Source organism: Nothoprocta perdicaria, unplaced genomic scaffold, assembly GCF_003342845.1.
Source record: "Nothoprocta perdicaria isolate Ctin4 unplaced genomic scaffold, notPer1 scaffold_4, whole genome shotgun sequence".
Lineage (NCBI taxonomy): Eukaryota > Metazoa > Chordata > Aves > Tinamiformes > Tinamidae > Nothoprocta > Nothoprocta perdicaria.
The window spans coordinates 621,246-642,301 of NW_020455643.1; the positions used below are offsets into that span (position 1 = coordinate 621,246).

Here is a 21,056-nt window from a genome sequence, read left to right on the forward strand (position 1 = left end):
CCCCCCCCCCGTGCAGGGAATCCCTCAAGCCGTGCTCCCCCCGCTACCAAAGAGGCCTGCGCTCGAAAAAACCAACGGTGCCACGGCGGTCTTCAACACGGGCATCTTCCAGTACCAGCAAGCGCTCGCCAACATGCAGCTGCAGCAGCACACGGCCTTCCTGCCGCCAGGTAAGCGGCGCGCCCGGCTCCGCGCTGCGCCGCGGCGCAGGGCCCGTCTCGGGTGATAACCCTTCGCTTGCAGCCCGGGCACCGCGGTGCCGCCCTCGGCGCCAGGCTCTGTGCCTCGGATCACGACGCCCGCCTCCTGCCCTGGTTAGCGYGTGCCGTGGTGCCGACACGCACCGCGGTGCCCACGTGCAGGAGAGCGGTGTGGGGCGCACCGGGGTCCCCTGTCCGGGGTCCCCCTGTCCCCTTTGTCCCCTGGCAAAGCAGGACGCTCGCCACTCGCAAGCAGCACGGTGGCTCAGGTGGAGGTGCTGCAGAATTGATGCCTATGCACATGTGCGGGAGCCCCGCTGGGGTAGGGAGCTCTTGTGCCGTGCAGCCCTGCTGCRAGCAGGACTGCGTGAAAAAGAGCACATTTCTAATAAGTTAACAGAAGTTCATGGCTCTTTTACCACATCAGTTAGCTTTTTGCACGTGGACCTTCTGTTGAAATGCCACTGTCATTCTGGGAGGTATGTAATAAAGAGAAGAAATTCGGCACATCTGTACACAAAAAATGTGAAGATGTCCACAAGTTCTGCACTTTGTAATGCAGAGTAGCTGGAGGGGGAAGTAAACAAACTAAACTATTGAACTTTCACCCCGGCAAATGTAAAGATTTAAACATTTTTGATAAGTATGTGCCCAGGCATTTGGTATAGCAGCTTTTATATATAGTAGCTTTTTACCATTCTTTCTTAATGGCACAGTCTGTCATATAATCAACATAATTTAAATGGCACAGAAAGAATAGATGCTTGCTGTAGTACATGACAATCTCCTATTAAAATTCCCCAAATTCATTGCAATCACTAAACTATATTACTAAGCACAGCCTTTGCAAAGCTTGGTGAGGTCAGGACCCCAACAGTCTCTGATTGAGTGAGGCCAGGCGTTTAGCCCCCTTGTCAAAATACAAAGGAAAATGCGTGTACGATCATAGAGCACCATGTAGGCCCTGCACAACTGCACGGATGTGTTTTGGAAAAGCTCTGGTGTAGTCTGTGAACTGTACACATCTCCCATTAAACCCACGGGTTGGGATGATTTCCAGAGGCACTCAACACTGCTGCACTACACTGCGACCCTTTGAGCTTAGAAACTTAGACCAGACATTACATACAATAATATATATAATACACTATTACATTTCTATGTGCCTCAGACTTTGTTTGTCGTAAGTAACTCGCCAGGATCTTTCTTGTCAGTAATTGCACACAACCCTCCTCAGTTCTTACTCGGGCACATCTGCCCTGCAGCCCTTGGGGAGGTTTGCACAGTGATTCTTGATGCTTCTTTTGAATGTTCTTGACCGCTGAAGAAGTGGTCAACAAAAAAAGAGCCAGAGTTTTCTGAGCCTGAGCTACCCCACTAATTCAGATTTTACATTTTTCAAATAGCATCAGTTTTAGCTTTCCAGTAGTCTGGTACCTTTCCAAAAGGTTGTGTTCTTTCCACCTTGTGACTATTATTTTTTTTCCAGTTACGAGCTAAAGCTAGCTAGCATCAGTCCTGTTTGTGCATTATCATCCCCTTTGGCACAGCTTTGGGAAGAGAGTTTCTCTGTCCATCCCCCAGAGCCCAGGAGGGAGCCCAAAGCTTAGGGGTGTCCTCCAGGCCGCTGCTGTGGAAGGAGACAGCTTAGTTCGCTGCAGTCTGCATTAAAGCAGCATTTGTCAAGTCGGGGCCCCGCGTGTCGCTTAGAGTGTTGTCTCCGCTGCCTCATCTGCTGTGTGCCACAATACGGTAGGTCTGGAGGGCGAGGATGCTGCCACACGGCCCGTGTCACCCGTGTGCATCGCCGGGGGGCTCTCAGCTGGCCCCTCCTGTCTGTAGGGCATCGCGCTCAGCGCTTCCCAACACCAGACTGCCTGCTGGTCTGGGGCTGCCTGTGTGCAGGGGCATGCGAAGGCCAACGATGGGAGTATCTGTGGCAGGGAATGGGTTGCATCCCACGAGGAAACCTGTTCCCGAGGGGCTCTGGAGTGTTGTCCTCTGCAGCAAGGAGAGCTCGGGACCTGCAAGGGCCGGGCCAGCTGCGGGCGGGAGAGGAGCTGACGGCTGCAACCGGGCTGCAGATGCTGCCTCACTCAGATCCGTGTTTAGGGAGAAGATTGCATACCAGAGCTGATGCACRAATCCCACGGGGTGCATCTGAACCCTGCGGGGCTCTTGAACCTTGCCTGCAAAGTCGCAATTAGGTGACTCCGAGGTTTCATTTTAACAATTAGGTGACTCCTTGGCTAAAGGAGGAGCAAGTGTTTTAGCTGCAGATCCGAGGAGCCACTGCTGGAGYGGCTTAGGCCAGCTTTGCCATAGAGGCCAGGCACTGCAGATCTAGGTACCTGCTGCTGCTTCAGCACAAGAGAACTTGCTTGCTCATTGCTGGGACTCAGGCAAGCCACAGATGCTCGCACAAGGAGGTACCCGTTTAAACGCTCCTCTCCGTGGGACTTGTAAATCTCCTCCAAAGCAGCAGAGCGGGAAGGAGCAGCCCTCAACTCTAGCTGTTCACAGCAATACTTTTTAGTAGGATTTTGTAGACTGCACTGATGTAGGATTTAGGCTGAGAGAACAGTGTGAGAGGGGGGAGAGAAGAAGCCGCTTAAAATACCAGTAAAAGCAGAATTCTCATCAAAATAGCTTTATTACACTGCAGAAATCATCTGGTTGTGAAGCTACATTCACCTAACCAAGCACATGCTTGAGTTAAAGTTCTGCCTTGTGCTGGAAGCRTAGGGAGCGTCTGAAACTGCACATTTACTACTTGTACATCCTCCTTAGTCAGTCACAGCTTCTGAAGTCAAGATGAGTATTAAGGTCATAGCAGAAATTATTTTTATTACTGGTAAGAGGGTCATACAGCATTATGTCTTCATATTTGCAAGTTATTGCACCCTAGCTAGTATTCTCATTGCTGCCTTATGTTCTTTTGCTGCACTTCCCTTTCAAAACTGTGTGCACTGGTTATAAGGTTAATGTCGATAACTCAAACTAACATTTTGAGCTCAAAAGCTTTGCAGTGACATTTCACAGAGATTATGAAAATCTCACTTGTTTTAGCATGTAAACTTAATAATGCACGGAGTGATGTAGTATTCTAGATATAATGAAGTTATATACACAACCTTATAAGTAGGGCACTTCTTAGAGATGCAAAATTCAAATATTCTTCTTTGCAACTCCATTGACACCATAGAGGAGTCGTAAGTGCGATAGAGGAAATAGTCTTACCCTTTGCACTTTAAGCAAAATTTTTCTCCATTTCTTTATCTTATAAGCAGTTCCCTCGACTTGGGCAATGAGTCACTTCTGGAGAAGCCGSGAACGTTGTCCTTTTAACCCTTCTTCCTGAATATTTTCACTCTTTTCCATGACACAGAAATAGAAGCGTTACTAGAAAACGTCATTATGCCATTTTCATCTTATCCTTAAAGATACGGGGATGACAGACAGTAACCTTGTCTTCAGCAGTAATAACGCTGACATGTTCGTTGCTTAATGCTAGAGTTAAATGCCCATGAGACTGCACAAGGCACTACTCTGTTTGGTGCCAGCTACGGCAATTTCCTGTCCCCCTTGTTACTGTCAGGGAATGTCAAGGAAGCCGTGGTGCAGTAGCTCCCACTAGCCTTCCAGAATGTTTCTGTTTTCATGGCAATCTCTGTTCCTAGATTTCAGAATTTACTCAGGATTTCTGAGTCAGAATAATTAGCAGTATTAATAAATTAAATGTGCACTAAATAAAAAAGCAAATCTGTTATTAAAAATGGATATTCTGATATATAACCATTTGAATCCTTTATCTGGATATCTATAATGCTGAAATCAAAAWTTGAAAATTCTGAATTCAGTGTTTTGGAAGCAAGGAAGGCACCTTGCTTTGTAAATAAACAGAATTACTAACCTAGTGAATTTAAGATTTCACACCGCAGTGTCTCTAAAAGACCCCACGCTCCTCTTGGCCATGCAGTTGCAATGAAGAATCCACAAGATGCAGCCACTTCGTTTTTATATACCCTAGAGAACTGTGGGTTGTGAGCCCATTGGTTTTGCTGGGCCATTGGCACAGAATTGGTGCCATTCTCTATAGCCAGAGGCCCAGAGGATTTAGGTACATCCCGTGGTGGGGCACACAGCCCCCTTTGGCCGCTGGCTCCTGGCGACGTTGCTGTGCGCCGCCTTTGCAGCGTGCTCCGCGCTGCCTTTGCGGCGCGCGCCCGCAGGTGCTAGGGCAGCCCTGGTGCCACATGCACCCCGTCTCGGCACGCACGCTCCCTAAAGGTGCCGCGCAGGGAAGAGCGCGGCCGTGACGTTGCCTGTAGCTGCTCGTCGCTGTGGGCGCCTGGCAGGGCACTGAGCCCCGGCGAGGAGGGTTTTCAGCGACGCCCCGAGCGGCTGCGACCTCTGGGTGTCTTTTCAGCTGAGGAAAGCAGCTCACAGACCACCACAAAGCTTGTGGCAAGGGCAAGACAGCTTAGACCAAAACGGTATAAAACCGAGCTAAAAAAATTGTTCTTGGTCACACTAATATTTAATAGTGTTAGGCTGAAATCAAGACAAACAAAATATCCTGGCACACAGTTCCCTCCCCTCTTCCCYTCGCTGGAGGCTAGTCCTAGTGGATCACTATGCTATTGTATGGTTTGATTGTGCTGACAGTTACATGCCACTGTTCCCATAATAACAATTTTTCTTCTTTGTTCAAATGAAATTCTCTAATTACACGTGTGATGGGTTGTTTTAATTCTTTTCCCTTTCCAAATCCACCTTCCTGYTGCAATGCATGATGAGCAGGCTCAATATTGTGCATGACACCCGCTACAAGTGTTGGTAGGTGCCAGCTTTGTTTCTTGATTCTCTTAAACCTGTGGTGCAGCTCACGGACCCTCAAAATCCACTGTTAGTTTGTAACCTAGAGCTCTTGTGCCAGTCCATCTCCCTGAGCCTCCTGCACTAACACCTGTCAATTAAATGCAATGGCTTTATTTAATTGACACGGATACGTGGACGTCGTTAATTTGTACAGCAGTTGTCTGAATTGCACATTGTTTCTTGGTGGATTTTGATTGGACTATGAGTTCCAGTGTTTAGACTACTTGTGTTAAATAAGAGACTGTATCTTACTATAGCAATATAGAARTATACTGTCCTTCAACAAGGTTAATTTCTGTGTGCAGTAAATATTTGGGTTGAATTTTTTATAGAAAAAAAAAAAGGTAATTATAAGGGCATTTTAAAAATCGATTGKTTTTTTTTGTATTGAAATGATTAAGCTTGTTTATGTCAGTTTTCTTGATTTGATGGTAACAAGCATTTTCCCCTTTTTTTCTCTTTCATTTTCCTTCCCCCCTTCTCCCTGGCATGTTGTCCTGCTTTGCCCTGTGGTTGCATGTCACGCGCTGGCATTGGTGTGTCGGGCTTCTCGCTGTGGTCAATACCATGCTCGATGATCCCRCCACATGTCGCTCTGGTTCCCATACTGCTACACTCTTCCGTATGTTTGCTTATATGATTTTCCTTCCGAAAGTTCCCATGGTGCACGGTGCTACGCCAGCCACTGTGTCTGCAGCAACAACATCTGCCACAAGTGTTCCCTTCGCTGCAACAGCCACAGCCAACCAGGTTTGCTAATTTACAGCTTTGTTCCTTACAGACAACTCGAAATCGGTGCTTTTAATGAGCATGGGGGTTTTGATTTTACCTCTTGTTGGCCTACACATTCTCTCTCYGATCTGCAGCGTAGCTTAATACGCCTTTATCCATGCTCAAAAGGTGCTGCAGTTCCATTTCTGATGCTAAAAATAATGGATAATAGAGTTTCTGACTCAGTCTTAACATTTATGGGCCGTGCTGCTTATTTCTGCTCTCACAGATGTAAAGAGAAAGGGATAATACACGGAACCCATTAGTCATTTCTGTTTACATGAAACCCACAGTTCCCCTTAATGCAGAACACCAATGAGAACCAGTAAAAAACTTGTGCAGAGGGATTAGGGATTACAGGAGCAGAATTTTAACAGTCTAAGCATGTTCTGACTCTCTTCAGCTCTCCCAAAAGCAAAACAAAAACATTTGAGCGTGGGCCACACAGAAACACACATTAAGCCTTTGTTTCAACTTGTGATTCTGCAGGGAAGGGCTGATTGCTTTTTTTCAATATGCAAATTTCAGTTAATAAAAATTTGCATTAAAATCTGGTTTTATTTCTAAATAGCTATCCTGATTCTTGCCATGTTTGGATATATTTAAGAAAAAAAAAGTAGTRCTTTGCTAAATAAGTAAGTGAAAATCCTCCTGGGAAAGCCACAAACTGTATTCTAAAGACAAGCATTAAGGGACAGACGAGGTGCAGTTTCCACACATACCAACTGAAGCTTCACCTGAGCATAAATTGGCCTATTTTTATTTAACTAGATCCTCAAAAATGCAGATTTTTGTAGTACATCCAGCTGAAAATGTAACAGTAAAAAGCCTTCAAAAGACCTTCTGGCTCCTCTTRAGAAAACCAGTTATTTTTGCAAGGTTTACTAGAAAGTCAGAATTGCCTTATGCCATCGAACCGTCGCGTTCTGGGGATAAAGGTGGGCGTTTAAGGGGCGCTCCCCTGACACGGCGCTGCAGCGAGGCCCTCGGGGCCGGCTCCGGAGCGCTTTTACGAGGCAGCATGAAACTGAGAGGGGTTTGGCCCTCGGGCTGCACCTGGGACCTGATGGCCCTGCTCGTGCCAGGGCGCTCCCGACACAATTCCGGRTCTGTTTAGCGCAGCGCTTTGTACTTGGGAGAAGTGTTTTACTGCGTAAGTGTGTCTCGTGTTGAAACCAGCCTAAGACTTACTTCCTATCTTAACTAGTTGATGGGAGCGGTTACTTCTGAGTAACACAGCAACCAACCCCTTGTGTGCCAAAGTACTATAATATTGTACTTTATTGCACAGCACAGTTCRTTGAAGTGTTTGTCTTTATGTCCTCCATAAGTCCAGAGAGTCGCAGGAACAAGCCAAACCACAGCAAAAAGATCTTTATTTTTTTAAATCTCTCTCTGGATTGCAATGCACTTTCCCAAGGAGATTAGAGGGAAACTTGCTGTTGTAGAATCTGACCATTTCATGCATATCCTCCCTGGAACTTCATAACACACTTAGTACAGAACTGCAGCCAAACCTCAATATATACATATATAACCAATATATGTATATACTATGTGAGCAATGCTGAAATTATTTAATGCCACACAATGCAATGTGCCTGCATGCCGAAAGTCTTAAGATCTGGCCCTTCATCTTCATTGACTGGTGTTGAAGGTCCTCGGTATGTTTCGACAGCACTGTCCCTGATGCTTCTACACACTTGGGTGCAACAGCCTCTCCTGCAGCAGTAGGAAAAAATGGTATGAGAAGCTTCATTATGCTCAAAGCACCTTTCTGTACAAGCTGGCAATGTTGTGGAATTGTGTGAACTTGCTAGGGGAGGAGAGGGCACAAGGGGTGGAAAAAACACCTAGACCTGTAAGGTATTTACCCAAGAATATTCCTCCGCCGTCCCCTTCTCATGTGGGTTGATTAACAGATTGGCCTTRATATCCACCAGGAGAAAGAGAACCTTTCCAAGTTGGACAGCTGTTTGTAATCATACAGGTCAATTTGATGTCACATGCCCGAGCATGTTTTCCTGTCCCCGTCTGTTGGCTTGCTCAGCTGGACTTCTGGTCCTGTTCGTAACACCAGATTATTGTGGTTCCTCTGATCCTCGTATGCACTGCTGTTCTCCCGAGCCAAGGGCCTGACCTGCAAGGGCTGCTTAGATTCAGCCCTGCTGATCTTAGTCGGGGTACCACATCAGAGCGTTGCAAGACCAGGATCCAAAAAGCAAGTGTAGAATATACACTCGGTTGTTCGTGATGCTTGTAATATACTGTGATTTTAATGGTTAACTGTTGATGGGACGTTTCAGGAGAGCCAGGTATCGAGTTCTGTTTGCACAAACTAACGTTTTGAGAATTRTTTCACTGGTTTGGGGAGTCTTAGCTTTTCACTTGATCTACCCTGCTGCCTTGGAGCTGTGGGAAGAGCGCCCAGCTCTCCTCMAATGTTGGGTTTTCACCTGTTATGAAAATCAAGCGCCGGGCATCGTAGGTGTTGCATTCAAAACCCGAGACAGCGAAAGCAGGGAGTGCTTCTCAAAATCGGGCTGAAACAGTGTCATTATAGAATTTATCAGTTTCAATGACTCACCGATATCATGGAACTTTGTGTAGGCCAACAAAAAGGGCTGTTTTCAATTACTGCACTGCATGAACTTTCGTAGATTTTAACTTCTCTTTTTTCTAAACAAGCAATAATACTTATTTATATTTGTCAAATAGTACTTAACACAATGTTTTGCAGTTTTAAGTTGCTACTGTAGCACTTAAGTTGACTTTAACTTATAGTGACAATATAAAATCCACCAACTCACAGCTGATCCTCACTTTTCTGAACCCTTATGTTCTGTAGCAAAATGCTCTGTCTCTGGGTTGCCTCATTGCACATGTTACTCATTGTTCAAATTTTTTACCTGTAGATACCCATAATATCTGCCGAACATCTGACTAGCCACAAGTATGTTACACAGATGTAGACATTTTGTCATCAAACAGTAAGTTTCCAGTGTGTTGTTGCTTGCAGTTTTGTGCTCTGTATATGTGCATAATTTGTCTTTTTCAGAGATGCAATGTGTTTATTTCCTTTTTTAAAACAAGTTTTATAATACGGTGGAGTGACTGGAGACCCATGGATGTGCATGTTTGTGACATTAGCCAGCCACAGGAATTTATGCACTGAAGCTTTATTCTACAGAAGTGTAGTCCTTTTGTTTTTTTTACACAAGTGGCAGAGTGAATGTGCTGTGAGGTTCTGGCTAGGGTCTGGCAGTCTGTGATGCAGGGCTGTTAGGTGTCACGTTAATTGGGATTTTTGCATAACTCCCCACTGAATGGAGATCCCATAATTAGCAGTGACCCCATTAGCTAGCGTGTTAGACCAGATGTGGGCAGTACTTTGCACATATAGAAGGAACACATTATTTGTGTAACTGCACTTTTGAATAGTGAAATCAGAGACGCTAAAATTAGCATTTCACAGAGGATGATGGCTCTGGCCACGGGCACGAGCCAAGGCCRGGCTGGGAGGTAGATGGTTACGTTAAGCTCTTCAGAAAGGACTAATTTTACATCTCCCAAAAGCCAGCATCTGTGAAATTATGGGCTTAGTCATCTGAGCCTGATGTCTCTCGCGCACAGGCTGTCACATTCTGATGCGCTGCATGCAGGGTTTCTGTGGCCCTGGTTACGTGGCAGAGAGGTCGCACGGAGCACAGCYTCCGCGCGCTCTCGCACCTTGTGCTGCGAGCTCTGCTTTCACGTGGTCTCTGACAGCCCTTTATACTGCAGGCTTTCTTCTCACAAAGCTTCAAGTCACAAAGCTTTAAGTGTGCTTAAGCTTGAAAGATTTTTTTCCCCTTTCTCTTTGTATGAGTAAATTGTAGTTTCCCATCTGTCACTAAATTGCAAGGCCATCAGCTGCACCATCACCTCCCTAGGGTAGCTTGTGATTTGTATGAATGTTCTGTCTGCTGTACTTCAGTTCTGCTGTGTTATTATGGGATGGCTYGGCCCGATTGGAATTATTAAGATAAGGCTTAACTGATTTTTCTTAATAGCTGTAGAATAGGAGTTACTGCTTTCAGCCCAGCATGGCCATTCCTCGGCAGCTGCAGGGCSGCCTTGGGATGCTCCTTCCCATCCGTGGTAGCAGGTTCCCTCCGCCTCGGCCGGGGCTCGGGGGTCCCTGTTCATGGTTAGACACCTCCCGAGGGCGAGTTGGAATCCCTCTCGAGGGGTCTCTTGTTCCAGGGGCCATGGAGACCAGGGAAAGAGCTCTAAGTAGGTCGTTATGGGTGAGGACAGTATCGTGGGCTGGAGGGCCCGGATCCCTAGAGGCGTGAAATGCCCACAAACATCGGTGGGGTTTGTCCCATTTTGCAGGGCAGTGGCAGCAGGGCCGGGGAGCAGAGCAGCACGCGGCTTCCCCAGCAGCTTGTGTGGGAATCTCTGCACTCCGGGTCGTGGGCTTCGGAGGTGGCGAGCTGCTCCCCCAAGCTGGGATACCRTGGGGGTCGGGTCAGGAATACTGGGAGGACATTTCATTTAAGCTTTTATCACTGCATAACTGGTCGGTGCAAAGTGAACCCTTGTTACGAGGGCATTATTTGCAGGGAAATTGTGCTGGTTTTGGTTCCGAATTGCCCAGTAGTCAGTGACAGATTTTCCTGGTGTTGCAGCTGCAAAGTTTGGGCCTAYGTGGTGCTAAATGAATTTTTATTGAGAGATGTGCTGAAAGTGCTTTCTCTTTTTCCCTCTCTAGATCATAACTAAAGAGCAAAGGACAGTGTGTTGGGGTTGTGGAAAGGAGAAGCTCATTAGCCATATTGTATATACCGTCAAGCAACACTCGGGAGCTCCCTCAGCGCGAGACATCCACACATTGCATGTTAACAAGAGGAAACGAGAACTCGGAAATCACTGCACACTGTTGCCTATATACTTTGTACATTGAATTGATATTTGTGCTGAGGTGATCTTATTGTCTAAGAGCTACAGCATTGTCTATCTTTTCTAGCACAGAAAGTATGCATATGTATTGGGATATGCATATGTAGTCTCTTCCCTACATAATCATGTATGTCACCTTGAAAAGACAGACTATGATGTAACCATAAATCTATTATGTATTGGTACGTCTGTAGACCAAGATATAATTTTTTAAAGTAAGTTTATTTCTTTCAAGGTTTACAAATAACAAAGGTGCACCTTGTATTTAAAATTGCCATTATAGATGAGAGCGTGCATGCACAGTAATTTTTGTTTAAGAGTAATATTTTTAATGTAATAGATTGTAAGAAATGGTAAGAGAGGTATCTGACAGAGATGAATGTGCCAAGCAAAACCACAACTGTGTATATTTTAAAGCACGTCAATGGCTTTAAGTACCACGTTGTTAAGGATTCTCATGAAGTGCCATAGACTGTACATCAGGTTAGAGTATTATTTCTGCAGTGTTATTTTCAAAGCCACATTCTCACTTACTTTACTAATCAGTCAAAGGGCACCATTCTGTTTCAAAACCAAAGCTGTCTCAGAAATGGCCAATTATTCCTTACAGTAACAGTAGACAGCACAAGAAAGATACTCTATCCGTACAAATTAACACATACTGGACATATATATAAACTATTTTAAGGCATTGTAGTGTAATATTTATGCATATTTTACTGTATAACATGCTATACGAAAGGGAGAGGCCATTTCTGAGACACAGGAACAAACGTCTGAGGAACTTATTTTGCTTCTATTTATAGCCTCTGTCAAAAGTCGAAAGGACTATAAATGCTTTGCGGAGATGGGTTTCACTTTGACTTCATCACAGTCACGCTTTAAACGGTGACTCTAAACAAAGACAAAAGAAGCACTGACATCAGATGCATGACAAACCAAAATATGAAAAAATGGAGATGTTAATTAGCATAGAAAGTGGGTGGGCTAAATACTTGGGTGAGTTTTATATGTGATTTTTTTTGTTCAGATTAACTGCTTATAGCCTTAGAAAGCCTTTACAAAATAAAAACAAAAAAAAAAATAGATGTGCATTCAAGTTTTAAGAATGGATTCATCCAAAGGAATTCCTTTTTGTGGTTTGGATGTTGCAGCTAGTAAAGGATATTTTTTGCTCTGTTCAGCAAAGTGCTGACGTGGGGGCCAGGTCACTGGTGCGCAGCGGGAGCGGGGGAAGCGCGGGTTCGGTTCTAGAACCCGCCATACTCCCAAGTTTACTGCGAGTTTTTATGCTTGAGAGAGATGCTTTATAGTATGAGAATGATGTGTTGATTTTACTGATTGTACTGTACATCTATTAAAGCCTTAGATTATTACATTACGGGTTAAAACCCATACCAATGTAATTTCAATCGTGTTAAGAAAGTATAGGTGACTTCACATGTTATTGTAGTTACTTAACATTAGAGAATATTACTTATTTTTTTTCTTGTTAAAAATGTAGTTTTTATTTCTTACATTTATTAGATTGTTTTAATTTTCTATTACCAGTTGAATACCATTTCAGTTTATAGAATTTTGTTTTAATAGAGTTTACTGATGACTTTTTCAAAATACAAAAAAGGTAGTTTTCTTCATAACATACTCAGTTTTGAATTTACATGTAGTGTCATATGAATATTCGTATTATTGTTAACTAAATGATTTATATTTTACTGATTTAATATTACAATGTAAGAATGTCAGTCATTGTTAGTTCTTGTCTAGTTTTCATTAAAAGAACAAAGATCTTTTATATGGATATCTTATAATTATATAATCATTGCTAAGTAAGAAGTTAAGTTGTTGCTATCGCAACAATCCTGGCAGACAATTGAGTAATATTTTGATGATTTATTTTGTTTGTAATTAGTTATTATGAGAAAATCTAGTTCCTAGATATTAGAATAAAATTTATTTTCTACTGTATCCATTTCAAATGTTAAAATATTGTTTAAATATTTTTTGAAATCCCTGAATATCAGGCCTTGTTATAAATAAGCTGCATAATCAATAGATCAAGGGACTTTTTGTTGATAATCCAAATACTCAAAGTTTACGTAACAAGAATTATAGTGTGTGTGTGCAAACTCTTGAGGGTTGATTATGCTGCAGTTTAGCATGTGGGAACGTATAGAGAGAAGGTTGACTTTTTGCACTTCTGTATATAGTCAAAAAAGAGAGAAACCTGTATAATAGTAAGATCTTATTTTGAATAAAAATGTCTATAATTACAAGGAGTTTTGTTAAGGCTAATAAAATGACAGGCTGAACAAAATTGCTTGCAAAAGTGGCACAGAGTTAGCACTCCATACCCCTTCAAAAAAGTTGCTTTGCTTTATGTGGACAGCTTGTAGTTTGCCAGGATTTTTTCAGCTGGAAAGATATGCCATCCTTCCAAGATCTCATGACTGACAAAAGCTCCACTGGTTCAAATCTGCCTGAAAATCATTAACTAAAAAAAAAAAAAAAAAAGAAAAAAAAACAGGTACTTCAAACCATCAAGGTGAAATCATGGATCAAATATTCCGTACATTATTCAAAAACTACTGCATGTTTAAAGTATCAAAAAACTATATTAAAGATATATACTATTCAAACCAGTTTCTGACAATTTCAGTGGTTTATTGTTCACAAAAAAAAAAAAAAAAAAGATTCTTCAAAAGGAATACTGACTTTCACGAAAGAGTCAAATCATGAACAGGCAAACCAAACAGCACACCGTAGCTGTAGTTGTTATGTGGTTATTTTTTATTGCTGTAGTGGTCCTGTTCTTTTAGCAGGTGAAAAGAAAAACCCTCTGGAATTTTACCGTTTTAATGAAAACATTCAAGAAACATTGTTCTTATATATGCCAAAGCTGGAAAGATAAGTGATTTGGCCGTTATTTTATCTGGTATCTCCAGTATTCACACTGAATAATTCTTAAAGTTGCACTTACTTGCAACCCTGCAACTTTCATCTGCTGAAAGGACAGATGTGCTTGGTTTTACTATTATGTAATCACAGACTTACTTTTTGCTTGTAGTTGCTCCAAATTATGTACTCTGTCCTGGGCTGCAATTTGTTTTTATGCTTATTTTATTATTACCGCTATAGTTGACCTTGCTGTATGGAAAAAAATAAAGTGAAATTGCCCTAATGAAAGTTCTTCTCCTTAATTACATCTTTCTGTACCAGGGTGAAGAAGTTCCACACTTTCTTTTGCATGTGTTTTTATTTTGTTCATATATATGCGTATTACTGAAGGGACATCATTTATTTYGGGGGAAAAACAAGCTGTATGCCAGACTTTTGTTACTGCTGCGGTGTGTGTTGTGTTGGACGCGCGGAGCAGGTAGGGCGGCTCTGGGCTGTTACGTGGGGCTAGTCCCGGACTTGATGGCACAGTTGGACCCGGCACTGGGGATCTGCGAGGAGAGCGGCGCCGGTTGCGAGGTGTCCGCGCTCGCTCRTGGCTCAGCGAGGGGTGATCCCGGCTGAGCGCATTGCTTCCCAGACTTGCTTTGCCCATTTGCAGCCGCTGCTGACTGGAGCTTGGCGCTTGCCGGCTGCTGCTTCAGTTCGTGTGCGAGCCCTGTGCGAGGCAGCACTGCCCAAAGCATCTGCTTTCTCCCCCACGCCGAGGGGAGGGCAGAGGCCAGCARAGCTGAAGCGTTTTCTTGCAGAAAAATCCCCTTTCCCACCCGAATGAGCTCTATGAAGGCGGTGTGAGCGTCGCACCCGGGATCCAGCGCGCGGAGAGCGAGCCGGGCGTGGGGCGCRGGCTGGGCCCCGCTCCGCAGGGAGGCTCCCGGGGGCTCGCGGGGCTCCGAAGCCAGGGCGCTGCTCCCGACCGTGCTTTATCCCTGTGAGGGTTGCTCAGAGTGCCGGGCGCCCTGTGAGGAGCCAGCCAGCGACCTGGCCTCCGGGCGGCACCGCGGCCTGGCGCCCGCAGCCGGCGCGGGGATGCAGGCGGCTGCGCGGGACGTGCTCCGCGCTGCCTGCCCGGAGCCGCGGCGCCCGCACCGAGCGAGCCCCGCACGGCCCCGCGCTCCTGCTCCTGCAGGAGGGGCCCGCGCCGCTGCTGCCAGCGCCTGGAGCTGGGGCCTGGAGCACACCTGGAGCTCGCACCCGCGCACACCCGGTGCTCGCACCCGGAGCATGCCCACAGCTCGCACCCGGAGCGTGCCCACGAGGGCCGGGTCTCCCTCTGGCTCCGGTGCGGCTGATGCGGTTGTTCCTCCCTCATTGGGACAGTCCCCCCGTCCCGCGCGGCTCCTGCTCCCTGGCCAGCGCGGCTGCAGCCCCACGCGGTGCCGAGCGGCACCGGAGCTGCCCTGGCACCCACGGSCCCTTCCGCGCCCGGGCAAGAGCAGCAGCACGCGGCTCTGCCTTGGGGCCACGCGCTTTGCAGGGCCCCGACGCGCTCGTTAGGAGCCAAACGAACCAAGCGGGTTATTTTTAGCATTAATGACAYGCTGTGTCCCGGGGGAAGCACTGGCTCCGACATCCCGACTGGTGCGGGACATCCGGGGCGCACTACGCGGCTGCATCCTGCCGATAGCACAGGGATGCTGCGGCCCGCAGGCTGGCGCGGCTGCGGCTGCGGCTGCCCCTGATGCCCAGCGCGCTGCAGGGCAACGCGGGCGGCTGCGAGCCCGGAGCGGGAGCAGCACCAAGCCTGGAGCAGGAGCAGYACTGAGCTCGGAGCCGGAGCGGTGCCGGCCCGGCGGAGCTTGCAGCAGCGCCCGGCACCGCCGAGCACAGGCAGCCGGGCCCAGCCCGCAGCAGCTGAGCCGAAGGCCGCCCGGCTCCGCGACGGCAACGTGTGCCTGTAACCCACCCTTCAACTGCTCTTGCTGCTGGCCCCAGCTCCTGCCATCCGTGTCTGTGCAACGGGGTGTCCTCTATCCCTGCAGTGCTGCRTCGCTGCACGTGGTGTCTGTGCAGTGCAGGTGTCCTCTCAGTGCTGCGTTCCTGCAGCRCAGCACCCATGCAGCACAGCCGCACCCACGCAGTGCTGCATCCCTGCAAGCCAGCGTCCCTGCAGTGTGCTGCCACCCCTGCAGTGCTGCATCCGCACGATGCTGCATGCACCCTTGCCGTGCTGCACCCTTGCAACACGCCGTCCTGGCAGTGCCGCATCCTCGTGCTGGAGAGCGACCAGGGCGCCTGTCTGCRTTGGGCACCATCCCCTGCAGGTCGCCAGGATGCAGGAAGGGCCTCAGCACAAGGGAAAAACAGATTTTAAAGGATTTTTGTCTTCAGTTTGGGTTTTTTTTTTTTACTAGCTGATCTTTCTGGGATCACTTTCCTGTGAGCTCCATCTGCCTTAGCTTTTTTTAGTTCCAAACAGAGGGAAGAGGAATTCAGGCAGAGCAGACTCACGAAGGATGTGATCTGTAGATTTTTCCTGAACAAAAGTGGGGAAACTTTGAATTAAACATGTTCCGCCTACCAGAAGCAGGARCCTCTCGTGGAGGAGCAGCTCGGCCGGCCCGCGCTGCCCGGCCGTGTCGGGACCGTGCRGGAGCCGCGCGGCCCTTGCTCGGGCGTCGCCGTCGCTTCGTGCTCTGCTGCAGCCGCGCTCRCTAGCTCACATCCATCCACCTCCTCCGTAGGCGTCGTGACTGCATTTTTTAATTATAAATTTTATTCAGACTGTTCGTTCTCTCATTAAATATGCCAGGCAAAAGCAGTGACTTACACCCAACAGGCTGCTGCAGGAGCTAAATACCGTGAGAAGTCGCTCAAATGCCTGGAAAACAAATGTGAGGAGCAGAGCGGGGAGGGCTGCGCTCGCGGACACGCGCGCCRGGCTCGCCGCAGGGCAGAGCCCGTGCATGCACAGGGCTGCACGTGCAGGCGCGCGCTGCGTGGGTGCACGCAGCACCCGTGTGCACAGCGTGGGTGCACGTGGTGGGTGCGTGTCGCATGGTGCATGCAGTGCAGGTGCACGCAGCACGGGTGCATGCAGCATGAGTGCACACAGCACCCGTGCAGCGCCGCAGTGTGCAGACAAAGAGCATCCAGCAAAGACAGTTCAAGGAAAAGAAGGGAATGGCAGGCAAAGGGGAGAAACAAATAATGAAATGTGAGATTTTAGGCAGCCTCTGACAACTCRTTCTGGCTGCAGCCCCTCACTGGCTTAGTAATTTCTGGTGAAAAAAACAAGGATGGAGGGGGGAATGATGTGAAAAGATTGCTGCTGCATAAAACCCAATTCTGAACATCTGTGCTGAATCAAAAGTTTCATCCCAAAATAGCTGCACAGACACCGAATGAAACGGATCCTTCAACTTATGTGGAAGGGAGTTTGGGGGAGTTAACACRACTCCAATTTGCCCAGCAAAGCTTGCTAGAGGAGAGGCCGGCTGAGCTGCCGTGAGCAGCCCTGTGTTGCTCTCCCAGCCCTCGCCGCATCCCGACCTCCTCCTGCGGCCGCAGGCTCCTCCTTGCTGCAGCCTCGGCCTTCGTGGCACCGCCGCGGTGCAGAGCCCCTTTGCGGGAGGCGCTGGGCGCTTTGCAGCCTCATTGCTGTCTCCAGGAACATGCAGGTGGCCGGGAGGAGCCAGCAAAATTAGGGGGATTTAATGGAAAATTGGGCTGGGAAAGGCTGAGCAAATCACGTGCCGAGTGCCACCGGGAAGCTAAGCGGAGGGGGTGTCTCGGCACGCGGAGGGTCTGCGCCAGCCCAGGCRCCGCAGCGCCCGGCCCGGCCCGCTGCCTCCGAGGCGAGCGGAGCAGCTGGGCCCGGCAGAGAGGGGCGCACGCGGAGGGAGACGCGGCCTGCAGCAACGCAGGGTGCTGCTGCTGCTGCTGCTGCCCAGAGGAGCGAGAGCCCCGGGAATGGCGAGGGCCCTGCGGCACCCTGAGCTCCGCTGGGAGCGGCCGCCCCACCGGGATGCTCCGTGTTCCCGGCTCCGCGCAGCCCACAGTGGGTCGTGCTCCCTGGGGAGCAACTGAGGACACATCCAAGAAATGAGAGAAGAAACAAAAGGGCCATGGTCATTATCATGAGAATGGGGCTGGGAAGCAGCGTGTCCTGCCCCGGGGCACCTTCCCGGGCCTGCTGCCAGCGGTGGGGACAGTGGCCCCGCTGCTGCCGCCACCACTTCAGTGACGGAGGAGGCGCCCGGGCTCTGGGGTGCCAATAAGGCCCCRCGTGCAGCCTCGGAGCACTTGTTCTCATGCAGTGCCCTCCGTCCTCCCGTGCCCTCCTTCCCCGCGGGGAATGCRACGGTGCCAGCACGCGCTGCCCACGTGGATCTGGCAGCAGAATGGGGGTATTAGCTGCTAACGCTGGCGGGGGTGCCCGTCCCGAGGGAAACGGCCGAGCGGCGGCAGCTCCGGCGGGGCAGGAAGCAACGCGGCGCCGTTGGCAGCGTCGTGTCCCGTCACGCCTGGCGGCCCCGGCCTCGCAGCACTGCAGCGCCCGGGCGCGCGGGCCAGGCACGTCTGCAGCAAGCGGCAGCAAGCAGCAGCACAGCAGCACATCGTGGAGCTGCCACCAACCTGCGCGYGGAGCTGCCTCCCTGCAGCACAGCCCTGCTCCCTCACAGTGGCCCTGCTCCGGAGCAATGGCACGGCGTGCCCTGCACTGCTTTAGGGAGCGGCACATGCCAGGAGCATCCCCRAACATCCTCCATGCCATCCCTGCCGTGCACGCGCTACCGTGGGTTTAATCAGCYCGCTTTCAGTCCTGTGCATGGGTGGCAGCTGCAGCCACTGCCATCACATCGTGGGTCCTTGCCCAGCACTGCTCAGCTGAGGAATGGGCAATCTTTGCTTTTAATCGGCAGGATTTCTTCATGCCACCCTCTCCTCGTGGCAGCTCTGCCCCCTGCATCCCCAGAGATGTCTCCCAGAAGCTGCTGGAGTGGGGAAAAGGCTGCAGGCAAAGSAGCGTCCCCTGCATCGCCACGAGCAAAAGCCTGTCTGCCCACTCTGCAAAACCAGTGTTAGCTGGGGACACTCGGGGACAGGAGACACAGGTCTCCTGCAGACCGGCTCTTCCAGCAGGATGGTTTTCATGCACTGCCGGGTTGGCTCCTGACTTTATGGCTCCTCAGAACCCGGCCTGTTTCATCGGGGCTTTTCCCCTCACTGCGACTTCTCCGCATAAACTCTTGTCACCATCTTGAAGCCCTGACAGGCACCAGTGTTTCTTTTCTTTTGTTCTGTCTTACTATTAYTCAATATGAAAAGATGAAGAGTTTAGTATTTCAGCTCAAAATAGTGCACGGCAAATACCAAGGGGMGATATCACGGCGGTGCAGAGCAGCATGTGGTGGTGCCCGGCCGTGTCCGGCAGTGCACAGCCTGCGTCAGGGTGCACAGCGGTGGTGCGCAGCAGTGCACAGCAGTGCGTGGCGGTGCACAGYGGTGCGCGGTGGTGGCAGTGGCGGTGCACAGTGATGCACAGTGGTGGCAGTGGTGGTGCACAGCAGTGCACGGAGAGCCTGGTGGCACCCAGCAGAGGCACCCAGTGCTGCACAGCACCACATGGCAGTGACAGCCCGACCGCGCTGCACAGCACCATCCCTTCGGCCGTCAGCAGCCACATCCCGGCCGCAGGGTGATTTACCCCGGAGCTCCAGCGCTGTTTGCAGAGCCGGGTGTGCACAACATCTGCTGCAGGCGCGGCAGGCCGGGGCCGCCTCGGTAAACAGGGCGAGCTGCAGGGCGGGCACGAGGCCTCGCTCCCTGCCCCGCACACGGCTCCATGTCCCCTGCACCTCTCGGCTCTTTGCTGCCTGCTGCAACGCGCTGCATCGAGCGCACAGGGACTCGGCAATGCGACCCTGACGTCGTGACCGCCGCATCACCGGCCCGTTGCCTGCTGCTTTGCAGAGGGAGGGGGATAAAATGCAGACTTGCCATTTGGGGCTGCCTTCCTGCGGCTAYGGCACCCGCCAGCCAGGCCACGTGCTTGGGAGCACTGGCTCCTCCASCTAAATATGAGGAGGCTGTTCCCAATTTCCCCTGTACAGCAGAGGCTCCCAACCTGCTCTTCCTTTGATTCACTCCCTAGAACGGTTTGGCTGATGAAGGGTAATGTCTGAAAGACACGAACGCTCTGATCCGCCTCTCCCGAGGGGTGAAGAGCTGCCTGCTTCCCCAGGAGAGCCRGGCGTCATCCGGGCACGCGGGGCCCCACGAGGGGAGGGCACAGGACAGGGCAAGGGCTGAGGCACCGGCGCTCCACAGGACTCGCRGCGTTCCTGGCACAACGGGTAGCAGAGCAGCCAGCCCGTTCCCATCCTCGGCTCTTTCCCTGGCTTTGGAAAGCACTTCCCAAGTGGGACCTCRCTCCTTTTGAAGCCTCTTTCTGGCTCCTGCAGCCCCGGGGCTGCTGCCCTGGCTCATGGAGCCGCTGCCGCTCCAGCGTTCCCTTCCGCTCCCGTCTCCGGAGAAGAGGCCGTCCTCGGCCGCGGCAGCAGGAGGGAGGCCGGTGCTCCCACCGGGCCGCGCTCCTGCCGTCCCGCTGCGCATCCACGGCCACGGCTCGCACGCCCGCGCGAGCCACGCGCGCCTCTGAAAGATGCCTGCAATTAGGAGGAATCTGTAACGAGAAGTGCAAACAAATCAAAGCCTGTTGTCACCGGAGAGAGGCTGCTCGCGCCTGCTCTTGCTAAATCCGAGCAAGGAGGTGGAAGCTGCACAGAGGAAAACAAGTGCTCCGCAAAGGTCCTAAAATGTGCATCAGCTTGGAAACAGATTTTCAGGATCAAACTAGGAGTCGCAAAACTGATGTGAAGCCCTGCTGGTCTCTGCAATGTTTTCCTGTAGAAAAGGTGTTTTCCCACTCCAGTTGGGATCGGGAAGCTGAAGCCAACCGATCTTCCCACTGCCCATGCCATCCYGGCTCAGGAGCGGAGCAAACTCGCAGCTCGGGCCGCTGCATTTGCCTGCTGCTCCATGGCGAATGCAGGAGCCCTCTGCAACCCCTGGAAGTCGCTGTGGGGCGGGCGGACGAGCGAAGCAGCGGCTGTGGCTGCATTTCAGAGCAACCACCAGCACCTGGGCGAGCAAGCAGCGGTGCGGGCGCCGCCAGCCTGGTCAGCATGCGCCCCGCGTCCCGGCCGCTCCTGCCCGCCCGCCCGAGCGCCCCCCACTCGGCACCAGCAAGAAAGAGCCATTGAGCGCCGGGTCCTTAAAATAGCTGACCCACATAGCAGCGCGGCGAGCCTGCCGCCCCGGCAACCGCCCGCGCCCGCCTGCCGAGCGGGCTGCACC

The 21,056-nt window shown here is 50.1% G+C and overlaps 1 protein-coding gene across 2 annotated transcripts in view; it reads left to right on the plus strand.

The window, feature by feature from the left end:
• MBNL1 (muscleblind like splicing regulator 1) overlaps nucleotides 1-13,639 on the plus strand; it is a 35,203-nt gene extending 21,564 nt beyond the window's left edge. Inside the window, exons 6-9 of one of the 2 annotated variants that reach the window (XM_026045472.1) lie at nucleotides 17-170; nucleotides 5,737-5,831; nucleotides 8,768-8,842; nucleotides 10,609-13,639. In XM_026045472.1, the coding sequence (XP_025901257.1) occupies nucleotides 17-170; nucleotides 5,737-5,831; nucleotides 8,768-8,824 (306 nt within the window). In that variant the 3' untranslated portion in view covers nucleotides 8,825-8,842; nucleotides 10,609-13,639. The remainder of the gene's footprint in view (nucleotides 1-16; nucleotides 171-5,736; nucleotides 5,832-8,767; nucleotides 8,843-10,608) is intronic. The other variant, XM_026045473.1, reaches the window with a different exon arrangement.
• Nucleotides 13,640-21,056: the final 7,417 nt, after the last annotated feature.